The sequence below is a fragment of the Geotrypetes seraphini genome, chromosome 3 (assembly GCF_902459505.1).
Source record: "Geotrypetes seraphini chromosome 3, aGeoSer1.1, whole genome shotgun sequence".
NCBI classification, from domain to species: Eukaryota; Metazoa; Chordata; class Amphibia; order Gymnophiona; family Dermophiidae; genus Geotrypetes; species Geotrypetes seraphini.
The window spans coordinates 249627873-249644496 of NC_047086.1; the positions used below are offsets into that span (position 1 = coordinate 249627873).

General features: G+C 40.9%; 1 protein-coding gene across 4 annotated transcripts in view; it reads left to right on the top strand.

Annotated features, from left to right (window-relative positions):
* The window catches only part of LOC117357330 (adenylyltransferase and sulfurtransferase MOCS3-like), a 117251-nt gene extending 101736 nt beyond the window's left edge, over positions 1-15515 (top strand). For 3 of the 4 annotated variants that reach the window (XM_033937725.1, XM_033937724.1, XM_033937723.1), the window contains 4 exons: positions 45-92; positions 6127-6223; positions 10102-10209; positions 15003-15515. In XM_033937725.1, coding sequence (XP_033793616.1) covers positions 45-92; positions 6127-6223; positions 10102-10209; positions 15003-15160 — 411 coding nt within the window. In that variant the 3' untranslated portion in view covers positions 15161-15515. The remainder of the gene's footprint in view (positions 1-44; positions 93-6126; positions 6224-10101; positions 10210-15002) is intronic. The other variant, XM_033937726.1, reaches the window with a different exon arrangement.
* Positions 15516-16624: the final 1109 nt, after the last annotated feature.

Sequence of the window (16624 nt, forward strand, 5' to 3'; positions counted from 1 at the left end):
ATACTAATTTATTCTGAAAATATCTATGACTTTTTATGCTCCAGTGCAGAACTGTACATTTACTCTCCAAAGAAGAAAGAATATCAGCACAGGTAGGTTATTTTCACGGAAATTTCACACAATAATAGTCGAGACCCTGGATGATAACTTTGCCCAATAGATAGAGCAGAACGGAAAAAGTGGAAAGACCCTTGTTTTGTAATCCATATGCTTGAGGCTCTCCCTGCCTCTGTTTTGTTTCTCCCTTTCTAAAGTAGATAGCACTCTAAGGAATCTCTGACCTTTTTGGCACTCTTAACTGAAGATTAGAATTATAAGTTTGGGGTCTCATTTTCAAAGCACTTAGTACCATAGAAACCTATGGTACTTTATGTGTCTAAGTGCTTTGAAAATGAGCCCCTTAATCTACTAATTAAAAAAATTGTTATTTGTCATACTTTCTCAAATCGTATATAGTCCATTTAGATTTTCTTTATTCACTTAAAAACACTTTCATATTATCATGTTGGGACACAATGATTGGAGGCTGACCCAGGGGTTTGTTAGCAGTACTACAAGCTGTCATGCCAAAAATTTTGGTTAATTTTCTACTCTTCTGACTAGCTAGCATATAGAGGGACATTTTCAATATGAAATCCAAATCCGAGTTTGGACATTTTGCAGAAGACTCACAAAAATCAGTAGTGAGTGAACTTGACCATTTTCAAAACAGAAAACCATCTATCGTTTTATTTTCTTATAAATAATTTAAATATTGAACTTATCTTGAATGAACCTCTGTGGAGCGTGGTACTATCAGAACTTGACAATTCAATTTCTGGGGGCCTTGAACCTAAAGAAAAAATTTGAAACATGATCGTGTTGGTGGAGGCGCTCCTTCAGCAGTACTGATACAAGATAAGTTCAACATTTAAGAAAAATCTAGAAGATATATTAATGAAAATAAAAAATATAAAAATTTTAAAAACAACATATAAAAAGATCCGGTGAAGAAATGGTTTCTGCCATGTTGGCATGGCAATAACAGCAATGAGGTGATAGGATCAAACACAAGTTTGCTGTAAAGTAACTTATACTGGGATTAGTTTATTTTCTCATGTCTTTGAAAACCCGGTAACTTACAGTAGCCTTGATTTCAAAATCAGATTTAGACATCATATTGAAAATGCCCTTAAAAACTAGATTTGTAAGCTATTTTCCTAGGATTTAAGTAATGATGTTTCAAATGATTTCTTGATAACTCACAATTTCTAGCCAGTAAATCAATTAGATGAAAATGTTATAATGCCTTTTTATCACTCCTTGGTGTGGCCACACCTCGAATACTGTGTACAATTCTAGTTGTCACATCTCAAAAAAGATATTGTGGAATTGGAAAAGGTACAGAGAAGAGTGATGAAAATGATAAAAGGGAATGCTATATTGACTAGGGCTCTTCAGCCTGGAGATATGATAGAGGTTTATAAAATACTGAGCGGAGTGGAGCGGGGTAGATGTGAGTCGCTTGTTTACTCTTTCCAAAAATACTGGTATTAGAGGGCATGCGATGAAGCTACTAAGTAGTAGATTTAAAACAAACTGGAGAAAATATTTTTCACTCAATATGTAATTAAACTCTGGAATTTGTTGCCAGATAATGTGAAAGCAGTTAGCTTGGCAAAGTTTACAAAAGGGTTTGGATAACTACCTTAAAGAGAAGTCCATAAGTCATTATTAAGATGGATATGGAGAAATCCACTTCTTATTCCTAGCATATGCAGCATAAAATATGTTTTACTTTTTGGGATCTTGCCAGGTACTTGTGACCTGGGTTGGCCACTGTTGGGTTGACCGGCCTGCGATCTGTCCCAGTAAGGTTCTTATGTTCTTAAAACGAGATAAACCATTTGAGCACATTTTAAAAATTGCTTAAGTATCAATTGTAGGCCAATGGAGTCGCAAGAACAATGATGTTAATTCTTTCAAATTCCCATGCTTTAAACAATAAACACATAGCCATATTCAGCAATGTTTGAAGCCTTTTTCAATTTGACTTGTTACAAACCAGATAGATGAGATACAGTAGTCTAGGTGAGATAAAATTATGTTTTGAATAATTAACCTAAATTTTCCTGGCTCAAAGCAGCTTATAATATGCTCCAATTTCTTTAACAACTTAATAACATTTCTGGGAACTACTTGTATCTGAGGTTCAGAAGTAAGAAATTTGTCAAAAATGGTACCCAGAATTTTAAGTCAGCATACCAAGGTATATGAATTATATCATGAAATTTATCAGACTCTGGGTTAAAGACATTTGGGTTTTCCCTGTTTAATTTTAATCTAAATGTATTATCCAAGATTCCATAACATTTGGACCATTCATGATTGTGGGTAAAATCCCTTGAAGATTTTATATAAATGAAATAGTATTAGTAATTTTGTCGCCATTTATGAATGTTTTTCTATAATTTGAACCAACCAAGACAGAAGAGGGATAGCCTCGAAATGAAATAGAACAACAAAAGAGGCAAGAGAGATGTCTAAACCAACTAAACTAAACTAAACCTTAAGTTTATATACCACATCATCTCCGGATGTTGTGGAGCTCGGCACGGTTTACAAGAACTTAAAATATAGGAAGAGAAGGAAAAAAAGGTTTACATGAACTTATATATAGAAGAGAAGAGTAAGGGGGGATAGAATTACATTTTAGTGAAAAGTCAGGTTTTCAGTTGCTTGCGGAATAATTGGAGGGAGCCCAGGTTCCGCAGATGGGTAGTAAGGTTGTTCCAAAGACCTGTGATTCTGAAGAGAAGGGATTTTCCTAGTTTGCCTGCATTGTAAATACCGTGTAGAGAGGGGAAGGATAATTTATACCTTTGGACGGGTCTGGTAGAGTCAGGACTCGAGGAGTTATAAGATAATGGGATTAAGGGAGGAAGGATGCCTTGAATGATCTTAAAAGCCAGGCAGGAGCATTTGAAATGGATTCTGGAAATCACTGGGAACAAGTGAAGTTTGGCTAGGAGTGGGGAGATATGGTCAGACTTGTGTTTTGCAAAGATCAACTTGGCTGCAGTATTCTGGATTAGCTGGAGTCTTTGAAGACTTTTTTTTTATAGGATTAAGTAGATGGCATTGCAGTAGTCTAATTTGGAGAGGATGATGGATTGGACAAGGACGGCGAAATGTTGTTGGCGAAAATAGGATCTTACTTTCCTCAGCACGTGGAGGCTGAAAAAGCTTGATTTAGCCAAGGAGTTGAGGTGGTCATTGAGGGAGAAAGAAGAATCGATAATGATGCCAAGGATCTTGCTTGAGAACTCAAGCTGCAGTGCAGCGCCTGAGGGTAGTGCAAAGAGGGTGGGCAGGTGTTCTAATTTTGAGCCGAGCCAAAGTAATTTTGTTTTTGATTCATTCAATTTCATCTGTACCAAGAAGGACCAGGAATGGAGTCTCATTATGCAAGCTGTAATGTTCTCATGGAGGTTGGTGAGGTTCTGGTCTGTCTCAAGGAGGACAAGGATATCATCAGCGTATGTGTAGATTGTTTCAAGGGGGGATAATTGGAGGAGTTTCAGGGAGGACATATAGATGTTAAAGAGAATAGGGGATAGGGGTGATCCCTGAGGGACACCGCAAAATGGTGTCCAAGGAACGGACATGGTGCCATTTGTGTTGACAGTGTAGGAGCGAGAGCGTAGGAAGTTTGAGAACCACTTTAGGACGGTGGATTCAATTCCTATCTCGGAAAGTTGATAAAGTAGTATGTCGTGGTGGACAACATCGAAAGCTGCAGAGAGATCGAATTGTAATAGGACAGCGAATTTGTTACGAGAATGTAGTTGTTGCACCTTAGAAATTAAGGAAACTAGGAGGGATTTGGTGCTGAAGCTGGGTCTGAAGCCATATTGGTAGGGATGGAGGATGGAGAATCTCTCTAGGTAAGAAGAGAACTGGGTGGCGACTATGGCCTCTAGCAGTTTAGTTAGGAGAGGGATATTTGCTATGGGGCGGTAGTTAGATGGTAAGGAAGGGTCAAGATCGGCTTTTTTCAGAAGAGGGGACAAGGCAATGTGTCCCATTTCTGTGGAGAACAGGCCCGATAGTAAAGCAGAATTTATAAGCCTGGTAAGGGAAAAGATGGCCTGCACGGGAATGTTTTCGTAAAGGTAGGAAGGGAAAGGATCCAGGATGCAATTGCAGGATTTCAGTTTGAGACAGAGTTAGGCGATCTGGGATTCGGATACAAGTTCAAAGGCAGTCCAGGATCTATCAGCAGGGATAGGGTTGGAGTCGTTGGGAGGCAGAGAATTGTAAGAGACTGCTGGGGGGAAAGAACTCCGTAAGGTAGTAATCTTTTCATTGAAAAATTTAGCTAGGTCGTTTGCGGATGGGGGGGAAATGTGGAGTCGTTTTTTGAGGTTAGGTTGCGCCAGATGTTGAACAGTGTACTATTTTGGTTGTTTGATCTGGTGATTTTATCTCCAATTACCGGTTATATTTACATTCTATAATTTGCACACATAAGTCGGTGCAAAACATAAGAATATCCTTACTGGGTCAGATCAATGGTCCATCTAGCACAATAGCCTGTCCTTAAGGTGGCCAACCCAGGTCACTGGACCTGTCAAAAAAAAAAAAAAACACCCCAAATAGTAGCAACATTCCATGCTACTAATCCAGGGCAAGCAGTGACTTCCCCCATGTCTTTCTCAATAACATACTATGGACTTTTCCTCCAGGAAATTGTCCAAGCCTTTCTTAAAACCAGCTACATTAACACACCCCTTTCTCACCGATACATTGCCAAAGTGTATGCTCCCTTTCAGTTACAGTATTATGGGACTTACATGCTCTGTTACACGTAAAATAATACCTTTTACCCATAACTGCACTCACCAGTTATAGAATTACCCTGCTCAAGTCCATATAGTAGGTTGTGGAGAGAGTCAAGGTGTGTTGCGTCTAATCAAGGATTTTCATTGCAGTGGGTGTGCTAGTGAAGAAGGGCATTACAATTTAAAAATAAGACAGAGAAAATCCCCAGCTCCTTGCAACTGGAGGCTGATGGCCCAACAGTCTCAGTAAAAGCTAGTTCCAGTGTTGATGCAAGTTCAAAGAAACAAGGCAAAAACAACATGAAGACAGTATGTCTTTTAGCAAAATAGCTAAACAAGTATACTTTAAACAAATATATTTCAGGCCATCAGGTTGTAGAGTTGGACAAACCCAAGACATCTCAGAAGTTTTTATAAAGGTCATTTGAGTGATGAGGTGTCAGTTTTGACATAATGGATATTGTGCTTTGACACCCCTGTAAAGCCATTCAAAACCATTTTGGAAGAGTATGATAGACTATAGGTTGCTACCACTCCCCCTTTGGGTACTCCCTCATAGTGTCAGATCCACCTTAAGCTCCATAGCCCCTCCCAAGGGGGAAGTGACATGGGCGGGTTGGACCAGGAAAACAGCTGCCAGGAGGTATAAAAGGCAAGGCCAGAGTTGGGTTATGGAGGTCCAGGGAAGGAAGAAATAGATCCCCCAGTGTGTACCTTCACTACATGTAACTACCACAACTTGGCTGAGGTTAGACAATTTTTGATTTAATATTGATGAAATGTAGAGACTGTCCCCCTCTTTTACAAGGGTGCGCTGTGCTTTTTAGCACGTGCTAAATATTATCGCACGCTAACGTGTGCATGTTATCCTATGGACGCGTTAGCAGTTAGCACATGCGTTGGTTCAGCACGTGCTAAATCCACGCTAAAACGCTTAGCACGCCTTTGTAAAAGAGGCCCTGTGGTCTAGATGGAGACAGACTAATGTTGGAGTACCTCTTGAGAGAGTGTAACCTATGTGTGGGGCCTATCAGTCACGGGCCCAAATTCAGACTTCTTTGAATCTAAGGAGACTTTAATCCTTCAGTCTTGAACCTGTGAAGTAACAGGCTTTATCCTTTGCGAGTTAATAACGAGTTTTTGTTTTACCTTTATGACCATGTCCAGCTATGTGTCCACAGGCCCACCCCCAACCCTCGCCCACACTATCAGAAAGAATCTTAACAGATAAGCAAGTTTTCAGCTTTTTCAGTTTTTCTCAAATGTGATGACATTTCTAGTCATTCAGTCCTATTTTTTACAGGAATACAAAAAAATATTGGATGAGAAAGTTCCTCATTTACTGGTAGATGTTCGACCACCGGTAGAAGTAGATATCTGCCACTTACCTGATTCAATCTGTATCCTTTATTTAAAACACTGATTAATGTATATTTGTCCTGTAGATATTTAGCAACATCTGCTTGATTTTGCTTCAGTCATTTTTTGTTTTGCCATGTTAGAATTGTATCAGTCTATGGCAGCGCTATTCATATGGCAGACGGTGGTCTACAGACCAGACCTCTGAACCCTCCCACATGGATCACTAGGAGAAGGTACCGGTTTTATTTTATTTTTTTCACTCTCACACAGTAGAGGCAAACTGACCCTCTCCTTCAATCCCTTCCTCTGGCCTCAAGCCCGTCCCTCCCTACCTTAAATCATTTCTCTGCCCAAGTATCCAGTAGCAATTCAAGCAGGCCAAAGCCCAAGCCCAGAACCTTCTCTCTGCTGTGCCCCTCCCCTGCAAATGCAGGAAGTTATGTCAGAACGGGGTGGGGCACAAAAGAGAGCAGGCTCTTGGCTTGGGCAGATGGTCTGCATGAATCGCTACTGGAGACTTGGGCAGAGAAATGATTTAAAGTAAGGAGTGTCAGATCTGGGGCTAGAGGAGGGGTTTGAAGGAGAGATCCAATGAGATTTAGGGTCTGGAGAAGAAGGGAAAGAGAGAGGGGATAGCAATACTGGACAATAGGAGGAAGAGAATGAAAGAAGCCAGGTGGAGGGATGTTGGAGCTGGAGGAAGAGGGGAGGGAGAGCTATACTGGACAGTGGACAGAGGGAGAGAAGGAAACCAGATGGATGGATGTTGGACCTAGGACAGATGGCTATACTGGACAGTGAAAGATAAGGATGGCAGGAAGAAAGCCAGATGGAGGGATGTTGGACCCTGGGGCAGAGGTGACATAGAGAGAGATACTGGACAATGGGAGGGAAGGAAGAAAGAAAGGAAGCAAGATGGAAAGAGAGATTGGACCCAGAGGAGGAGAGGATGTGGTGGGAGAAGCAAAGTAGGTATTACCCTGGAAAGAGGGAAAAAAAGAGCAGAAAAGAATGAAAGGCACTTGGACCAAAAACAAATGGAAAAAACACAATGCTCAGACAACAAAGATAGAAAAAAAGTATTTTATTTGATACTGATTGGTACATGTCTGTGGTAGCTTGCGGACCCTAGGTTTCTGACAGATGAAATCAAAATATTTGAGTAGCCCTAGTCTATGCTGAGACTACATCTTGAATATTGTGGGTAGTTCTGATTGCCCTAGCTGAAAAAGGATATTTAAAAAAAACTGGAAAAGTTACAGAAAAGGGCAAAACTGGGATAAAAGGAAAGCTTATGAAGAAAAGTTAAGACAGATTGGTGCTGAAAATCTGGAGCTATTTAACAACCATACAAAAAAATTGAATTGATAATATACATTAGATAGAGGTGAATTCAAGTGAAGAACTCAAAATACAATAGTCAGTTACAGAAACAGAAAACCAACCGAAAGACTAAAAAAAAATCATAGTAATGTGGAGCAGCATGTTCAACTCAGATTATGTCTGAATCACTAACTATTCTCTGTACTCTTAAATCTCTAATCTAATAAAGCTATATGGTGCCTATTTACATATTGCGGCACCATATACATTGTAAAGAGATTATTGGTCTAGTATTAACATACACTTCATTATATGTGTTTATGTATATATATATTAATTCTTCATTTTTTCATTTGTATGGACCTTCGGATATCAACTGGATCATGAGTAATGCCCAGCAATCTCTTGTCTTCATCAGTCCACTTTATTGTTTATTTACTCAAAACTCTAAAATTCATTTAGTTTCATACTTATTCTTAATTTCATAACTCCATAACTATTTCTTTATTGTATTTCATTTTAGTTCACTTCACTTCCTTACTTAATATCTTTTTCTTTTAATTTAATCTTATTACTTAGCTTCGAGGTTAGCTCTCAAACGTTCATCAATGTCACCTCTCCCGACATGCATGTTTTAAACAAGGTTTTTCTTCAGGGTCGAGGGGAACAATCGAGTATGTGCAGTCTTTCTTTACAGTGTATATGGTGCCGCAATATGTAAATAGGCACCATATAGCTTTATTAGATTAGAGATTTAAAAGAGTACAGAGAATTAGTTAGTGATTCAGAGAAAAGTGACTAAGGACTACACTAACAATTGCTTAAGATTTATCAACTCAGATTATGGACATCCAAGCCTGTCCGCCGCAAATGGATATCAATTTCTGAAGTGTTTTAGAGCAGGGTCTGCCGACATACAGCCTGTTCTAAAATTCATCAAAATGGGTGTCCACACGCTGACTGCATCCAGCACAAACATCCATTCTATAAAGTGAAATGCCCAAACTATGAATAGGCAAAACAAGGGACATGAATGTCTTTGTGGCACATACGATTTGGAGAAATAGCCTAATGGTTAGAGCAGCTGGCTGAGCCAGAGCAAAGAATCAGAGACTGCAGGCTCAAATCCCACTGTCGTTGTTAGTAATTTTCTTTATTTATTTTTTTTGTGAGCTCTCCAGGGACAGAAAAATACCTACTGTGACTTCCTTTACTCCCTCCAGTGGAGAACTGCTCAGTTGGAGCTCCTTTCTGTAATTTGGATTTGCCAAGTATGAAGTGTAAATTTAGACATTCATTTTTTTCAACATAGATGTCCCTTCCCCTTTTGCAATCAGAGTTGGATGTCCACATTTTGGTCTCTCCCTAGTCCCACCCAAAACATGCCCAGACCACTTCCCATTTCCATATTTGTACTGCTTTTTTTGACACCTACATCACAGCTTTATAAAATATGGATTTTGATGTTTATGCTATGTGGATGTCTAATTGCTGGTTTTAAGACATCCAAAACACAAATAATAATAATAACAGTTTATATACCGCAATACCGTTAAGTTCTATGCGGTTTACAGAATATTAGTGGGGTACAAGTTGAGTTGACGTACAAGTTGAGTTAACTTAAGGGATGTGGGAACAATGGGGAGAAAGGGCAAGAGAGGGGAAGGAGGGAAGTGGGTCAGCTGTCTAGGTATTTCAGGAATAGGTGAGTTTTGAGGCGTTTCCTGAATACCTCATAAGTGGTGGGGAATAGGAGTGGTTCTAGGTCTTTACCCCATAGAGCAGCCTGATGTGAGAGAAGATGCTCATGGTGTTTTTTTAGTTTGCATCCTCTAACCGGGGGAGAAACGAAGTGCGAGTGGGAGCTTCTCTTGTGTTTGTTGGCTGAGAAGGAGAATAGGTCAGTGATGTATTTAGGGGTTAGACCGTAGAAAACTTTAAAACAGAGGCAGGCGAACTTAAACTTTACACGAGCTTCTATCGGCAGCCAGTGTAGCTGTTTGAAGTATGGTGTCACGTGATTGAATTTCTTTAGACCGAAGATTAATCTGACTGCAGTGTTTTGCATTAGTTGTAATCGTCGCATATTCTTTTGGGGGATTGGTTAGTAGGCGATGTTACAGTAGTCGAGTTGACTTAATACGAGGGATTGTACCAAGATTCTGAAGGCAGAGTTATCAAAGTATGCTTTAATGGATTTAAGTTTCCAGAGGGTGAAAAAACTCTTTTTGATTAGGGAGTCCACCTGATCTTTCATGGTGAGGCATTGGTCCAGAGTTGCACCCAGTATTTTAATGGAGCTTCTAAAATAGCCATTGTAGTAATTGACGACAAATAAAGACCCCCCCATGGTCCATCCAGCCTACCCAACAAATCAAGGTCCTTTTAGAGGGTTAATCCTGAGATCAGAAAGGCTCTGTGGTATTGCACCAGAAATAGGCAGTCTTGTGATCCACATTTACTTCTATTTTCTGCGCTTCCATTTTAAAAACTGCTATCTGTGTTTACATAATATTGGAGAAGTGAATCAATTAAAAGCTTTTCTTTTTATACCGATAACAATTTTTAAATGACTTCCTATAATCCACACTAGATATCCCTTTGGATAAATTAGAGAAAAAAAATCTTGACTGCCTAAACCATTTGAAAAGAAAATTACTTGAAGGACGGTTGAAAACAGGTGAAGAAATGTCCTTCCCAGGTAAGGCTTTGTAGTACTTTAGCTGTATTACCAAATATATTAGATTAATACTTTTAACACACTGTGCAAAAAACTCAATCATTATTTTTTGGGGATATAGTGTAAAAGAGTAATTTCTGCCATCATATGATACAAGGGAAAAACCCCTTCAGCTTAGGGGAGGATCAGAATTGCAGGAAAACCAGGCCATAGCTGTTGCACATGTGGCAATATCTCCCTACCACCATGGAGCCTGAGAGAGAGAGATTGGAATATCAGGGAAGCCAAGCTAGACCAGCCATACATGCCACAGCACCTCCCCACCACTGTAGAGCTTGAGAGGGCAGAAGCAGAGGAGCTAGCCTAGACTAACCTCACATACTGCAGCATCTCCCCTCTACTGAGAGAGACTGAGAGTGGGACATAAAGGGAGCCAGGTCTGATATAGGAACTCTAGTAGAACCAGACCTGAGTAGCACATCCACATAAGAAAAGTGTTGCCATACTGGGACAGACCAAAGGTCTATCAAGTCAAGTATCCTGTTTCCAAGAAAGGGCAATCCAAGTCACAAATACCTGGCAAGATCCCAAACGAGTAAAAGTGAGTGTATGCTGCTTATCCTAGAAATAAGCAGTGGATTTTCCCAAGTCCATCTTAATAATGGTTTATGGACTTTTCTTTTAGGAAATTAACCAAACCTTTTTTTAAAACCCTGCTAAGCTAACTGCTTTCACCATATTCTCTGGCAATGAATTTCAGAGTTTAATTACACATTGAATAAAGAATTATTTTCTCCAGCTTGCTTTAAATTTATACTTGGTAACTTCATTGCATGCCCCCTAATCCTAGTATTTTTGTAAAGAGTAAACAAGTGAGTCATGTTTACCTGTTCCACTCTATTCAGTATTTTATAGACCTGTCATCTCCCCCCTTAGCCGTTTCTTCTCCAAGCTGAAAAACCCTAGCCATTTTAGCCTTTCCTCATATGGAAGTCATCTCATCCCCTTTATCATTTTTATTGCTGCACACTGCTGTATACACATCTTTCATTACAACACGGTTTAATATTTATAAATGTTCTGGAAATTGGAACAAGTCGGGTAATTAAATTTGCATTGACACAAAAGTCCATAATCTGCTATTGAGATAGACATGAAGGAAGCCACTGCTTATCCTGGGATCGGTAGCATGGAATGTTGCTCCTATTTGGGTTTCTGCTGAGTACTTGTGCCCTGGATTGGCCATTGTTGGAAACAGGATACTGGGTAGATGGACCACTGCTCTGACCCAGCTTGGCTATTATGTTCTTATATACACACATACTGAAGACGCCTCATAAACATACACCCTGCACTACAAATGTGGAAAACTACCTGTATCACTGATACAGAAGCAGAGAGGAGACTCCATTGTAAAAGTGACACTGTGAAACCTGAAAACAGAAGGAGAAAAGAGAGATCAGTGACCATACAGCAGATTTAAAACAAATTTCAGAAAGGGTTTTGGGGTTGTTGGTTTTTTTGATTAACACAAGCTGTGAAATTTGTTGCTGGAAGAGATGATTAAGATTGATAATAGATTGTTTGGAAAGGGCTGGACAGGTTTCTGAAGGGCAGTTCCATTAACAATTATTCCAGTGCAATCGCTGTGTCATTCAAGACAGGTAGGTTATCTCTCCATGGCCACGAGCCATCTTGCAAAGGAATCCACTCTGGATTTTTTTTCTGTGTCCCTCTTACTTCACTATGAGCCACCTGCAGTTTTTCCCTTCTGCACACTAGCCAGAAGGAGTTTTTCTGTTCTGCTCTCTCTTTTACTTATTTTGCCGGCATACATTGTCTGTGGGAAACAATCTCCGGTTTTCATAAAGGCACATTCTTATCAGAGGAGTTCTGTAGAGCAGCAATTTGGTCCACGCTACACATGTTTACAGGTAGATGTTGAAGCACAAGAGGATTCTGCCTTTGGTACCTCTGTGTTACGAACTGGCACAGTCGGCCCACCCTAGATTTATGGGACTGCTTTTGTGTGTCCCCCAGGTCAAATGACACATCTATGAAAAAGAGATTATATTCTCACCTTGATAATATCTTTTTCCAGTGGATAGGTGTATTATTCTACACTCCGCCCTATCCTGCCTAGCATTTCATTCTGTTAATGCTTTTCCAAGTTGCGTCTTGGATTCCGGTCAGCCCTTTGAGCTCTGAAGAATACAGTATAATATGTTTGATCATCTCCAGGGATACTACCTGAGCTCCTTTAATACTTATGTTGGCCGTTGCTAGTTTGTTAAATGTTACAGTGTTTTATGTTAAAGCAGGACAGTTGTGTTGTTGGAGAGTATCCCCTCTTGTCCTTCACATACTTGGTTGGAGCTCCAGCATTCTTGGGTACTAACTGCAGGTGGCAGTAGAGCTCACAGTGAAGTAGAAGGGACACAGAAAAAATCTAGAGTGGATCCCTTCTGCAGTTGGCTCGCGGCCATGGGGAGATAACCTGCTTGTTTAGAATGACACACCTATCTACTGGAAAAATATTATCAAGGTAAGGACATAATCTCTTTTGAGCCAGAGTGAGAGCAGATGTTGGTTTTAATGGACCTGAACCAGCCTTGCACTTATAGAATTATGACACTTTGTTGGCCTGATATTCAAAAACTAGTCTTTAAGCCCGTTACATTAACGGGTGCTAGAGATTCCTCGGCTTCCTCCCCCTCCCTTTCCCCGTCCCGGCAACCCCCTTGTTTCCCTTTGCACAGTCTCCCTGCTTCATCCGCTCCTTCTCCTGCGCGGGCCACCGGAGGAGAGAGGACTGGGCAGAGGGGGCTGCCAGCTGGGGCCGGCAGAGAGGAACTAGGCGGCTGGAGGAGTAGCAGCAGCCGCTGCCGATTGCAGCCTCCGTCCCACCTTCGCCTCCCTGGATTTGCTAGAGCGGCCTGCAAGGTTCACTACAGTGGCTGGCGAACCTCAGCAGGCCGCTTTGAAGAGGACCGGCAGTGGGAGGGAGGAGTCGCTGGCACACGCGCTAGCGCAGGCGCCGTGAGCACTGGCACAGAAGCACAGCTCACGCCACCAGGACTCACGGATTTTCGACAGCGCATGCACGCTTAGCCTTTTATTATTATGGATATGTATCTTAATAGCAGCAACTGCTGTACAGATAAGTACCCTTATCCACAAATTTTCAATGGTACTATCCAGATAGTCAAAAATAACATTTAAACAGTGTGGACTCTTGTGTTAAATCCACAGCAACATCCCAAAAAGTGGAGAAAGAGAGACCTCAGAATAAATGCACCCATATAATTCAGCATAATCAAATCATGCCGCATGTGGCTTAATCACAGCCATAGGTCTCTCAAAAAACTCTACAAACAGCATATAAATCCAGTTTGTTCATATGTGCAGCCACATCTTCTTAAACACAGGAATACATAGGACTAAATTAATCCAGCACAAAAGGCAGTTCAACACAACTCACCCAGAACTCTGAAGTGACTAAACTAAACTGAGGGGCAGTGTATTTTGGGAAAGCAGCAGATTTCTGTGAAGAAAACAGACCCCCTAGTTCTGTGTAAATAAAAGCTTAGTCTCCTACCTCCCCAGACTGTATATGTCTGCAAAAAGAGTGTACACGAGAGCCCCAACATTGCAATACAAATCCCTGGTAACCTAGGGCCTGTTTTACAAAGCCGCGCTAGCGGCAACAGCCCCGAAGCCCTTTAAATCTCTATGGTCTTCGGGGCCGTTACCACGCTGCAGCCGCTAGCGCAGCTTTGCAAAACAGGCCTCTAGTGGCTTCCGCCCCCCTTCTCATGACTCACCCCACCCAACTTTAAAAAACTCCCTGGTGTCTAGAGACACCCCCCAGACCCTCCCTATGTGGCTAGGCAGCCACTTGTGTGCACCCTTTACAGCAGGGACCCTTTACAGTGCATGCACATAGATCTCATGCATATTCATTGGGGAAATCCTGAAAACCCGACTGGATTGCGGCCCTCAAGGAGGGACTTTGAGACCCCTGCTTTACAGACTGCTTTAAGTTGTCATGCTCTTGCTGCATTTAAGTGCCTCCTGTTATGCCAGGTCTGTGGCTGGTGTAACCTTAGGTGCCCAGATATAAGGCACCTATTTAGGGTTACACAGGTATTCATTAACAGAATCTGGGCACCCAGGTGTCATAGAATAGGCCCTGGTTCCAAGTGAAATGAAAGTACAAAGGAACAGGTGGAGAAGGCCAGGCCCAAAGTAAAGCAATGTTTATTCAGTTATAAAACTGGAATGTATCTCTGAAATATTACAAGGATGATGTCATTGAAATCAGAGGGTGGGGAGACTGCATTTATTTAATTTATTTAAAAGATTGTGAAATTTATGTTTAAAATTTGTATAGTGTATTTCTGAAACTATGATAAAATCTATAGATATTTAAAAAAAAAACAAGGATTAGGTTGGGTGGGGGGAGGGTACTAATCTGTATGAATCTTGTAAAAATTTTAAGTGATGTCTAAAGTGTAAATGTTTAATTATATTTTCATTTGTTGAAAGTGTTTTCAAAAATGAATAAAGATTATTAAAAGTAAAAGATTGCTCAACTGCCTATTCCTAGGCGGCTTTACAAATGTAACATACATAAAATAGGACAAATAAGGCTTGTACAAACATCAAAAATTACAAATCACTGTAAAGTAGTGGTCTGTCCGATACCATTTCACTGACAATAGTCCTTAATTCATTTCATGCAATATGACAGTTCATAGTTTATATTTTTATGTGCATCATATTAATTATGATACTGTTTATTTCTCTTTCAGTATATGTCATCTGCAAGTTAGGAAATGACTCCCAGAAAGCTGTAAAAATTTTACAGGATTTGTCTGGAAAAGAATTAGGTGCACTTTTAGCAAAGGACATCGCAGGTGGACTAATGGCTTGGTCTAATAAAGTGGATCCAACATTCCCTCAATACTAAGCTACTCTATCTTAGACAAAAGGCAATTGCCAAAAACTGTACAGTATATTTATTGTGCATTGAATTTATTGTCAAGTCTTTAAATGGCACTACTGGTTTATAGAGCTTTTCATTTCTACTTTACCTGTTCAGATCTGGTTTTAGTTGGTGATGACTGAAAGTTGTTTTGTTGGCACATGTGAAAATGAGTTAATGTTCTCGAGCCAGCCCAAAGTTATTGAATGCCCTAGTTCAGGGGTGCCCACACTTTTTTGGCTTGCGTGCTATTTTTAAAATGACCAAGTCAAAATGATCTACCAACAATAAAATTTTTAAAAACACAAAGCACACTGTATGTAAAGAAAATGTTAATTATAATTTATATTTGGGGTTTTTCAAAGAGGTCAAGGCAGATTACTTTAAAATATGTAATGTCACCTCAGTAACAACTATACAAAAGTAGACAAATATACCCCCTCCCCTGTTACTAAACCGTGATAGCAGTTTTTAGCGCAGGGAGCTGTGCTGAATGCCCTGCGCTGCTCCTGACACTCATAGGCTCCCTGCGCTAAAAACCACTATTGCAGTTTAGTAAAAGGGAGCCATAGTGCAAAATATAGACAGCAGATATAAATTGTCAAAACAGACACATTTTGATCACTAAATTGAAAATAAAATCATTTTTCCTACCTTTGTTGTCTGGTGATTTCATGGGTCTGTGGTTGCACTTCCTTCTGACTGTGCATCTAATATTTCTTCCCTTCTTTCTGCCTTCTGCATGTTTCCTCTCCTCCAGATCTCATTCCATTCCCCAACCAATATCTCTCTGTCCCTCCATGCATGAGTCCAACGTTTTCTTCCTCTCTCCCTGCCCCCTCCTTCCCTTTCTTTCTCTTTCTCTTTCCCTGCCCCCCTCCCCCGTTCTTTCAGTCTGTCTGTCTTTCTCACTTGTCTCTCTCCAGAAAAAGCAGCACTGTTAGTTGGTCATTGGAGGAACAGCAGCCTGTTTAGTTCCAGGAAACATGAAGCTCTGTGTCTTTCTTTCTCTCTCCCTGCCCCCCCCAAGCCACCATCTTTCTCCCTGGTGCCCCAACACCGCAAAAGCCAGGCGCGTGCAGCCACTGCACAAGGGCCGGGCCCACAAGCCTCACCTCGGGGGAGGAGGCTTGAGGGCACGGCGCTTGTGCAGTGGCTGCACGCGCCTGGCTTTTACGGTGTTGGGGAAGCAAGGAGAACGCAAAGGCAATGCGAGTATGGGCTCTGTGATCGATTCACGTTGCCATTGCGATCTACTGGTCGATAGCGATCAACCTTTTGGGCACCCCTGCCCTAGATTAATCTTCATCTGTGTGAACTCCTTTCCACGTGGGATAGCTCAAGAACTGACCCCCCACCACCACCATACATACACACACAACAAGCATTTCTCCTCTCTTTCCCTGTATTCCAGTATATTTCCTTTTCCTCCCCTTCCTTACCTCCTCT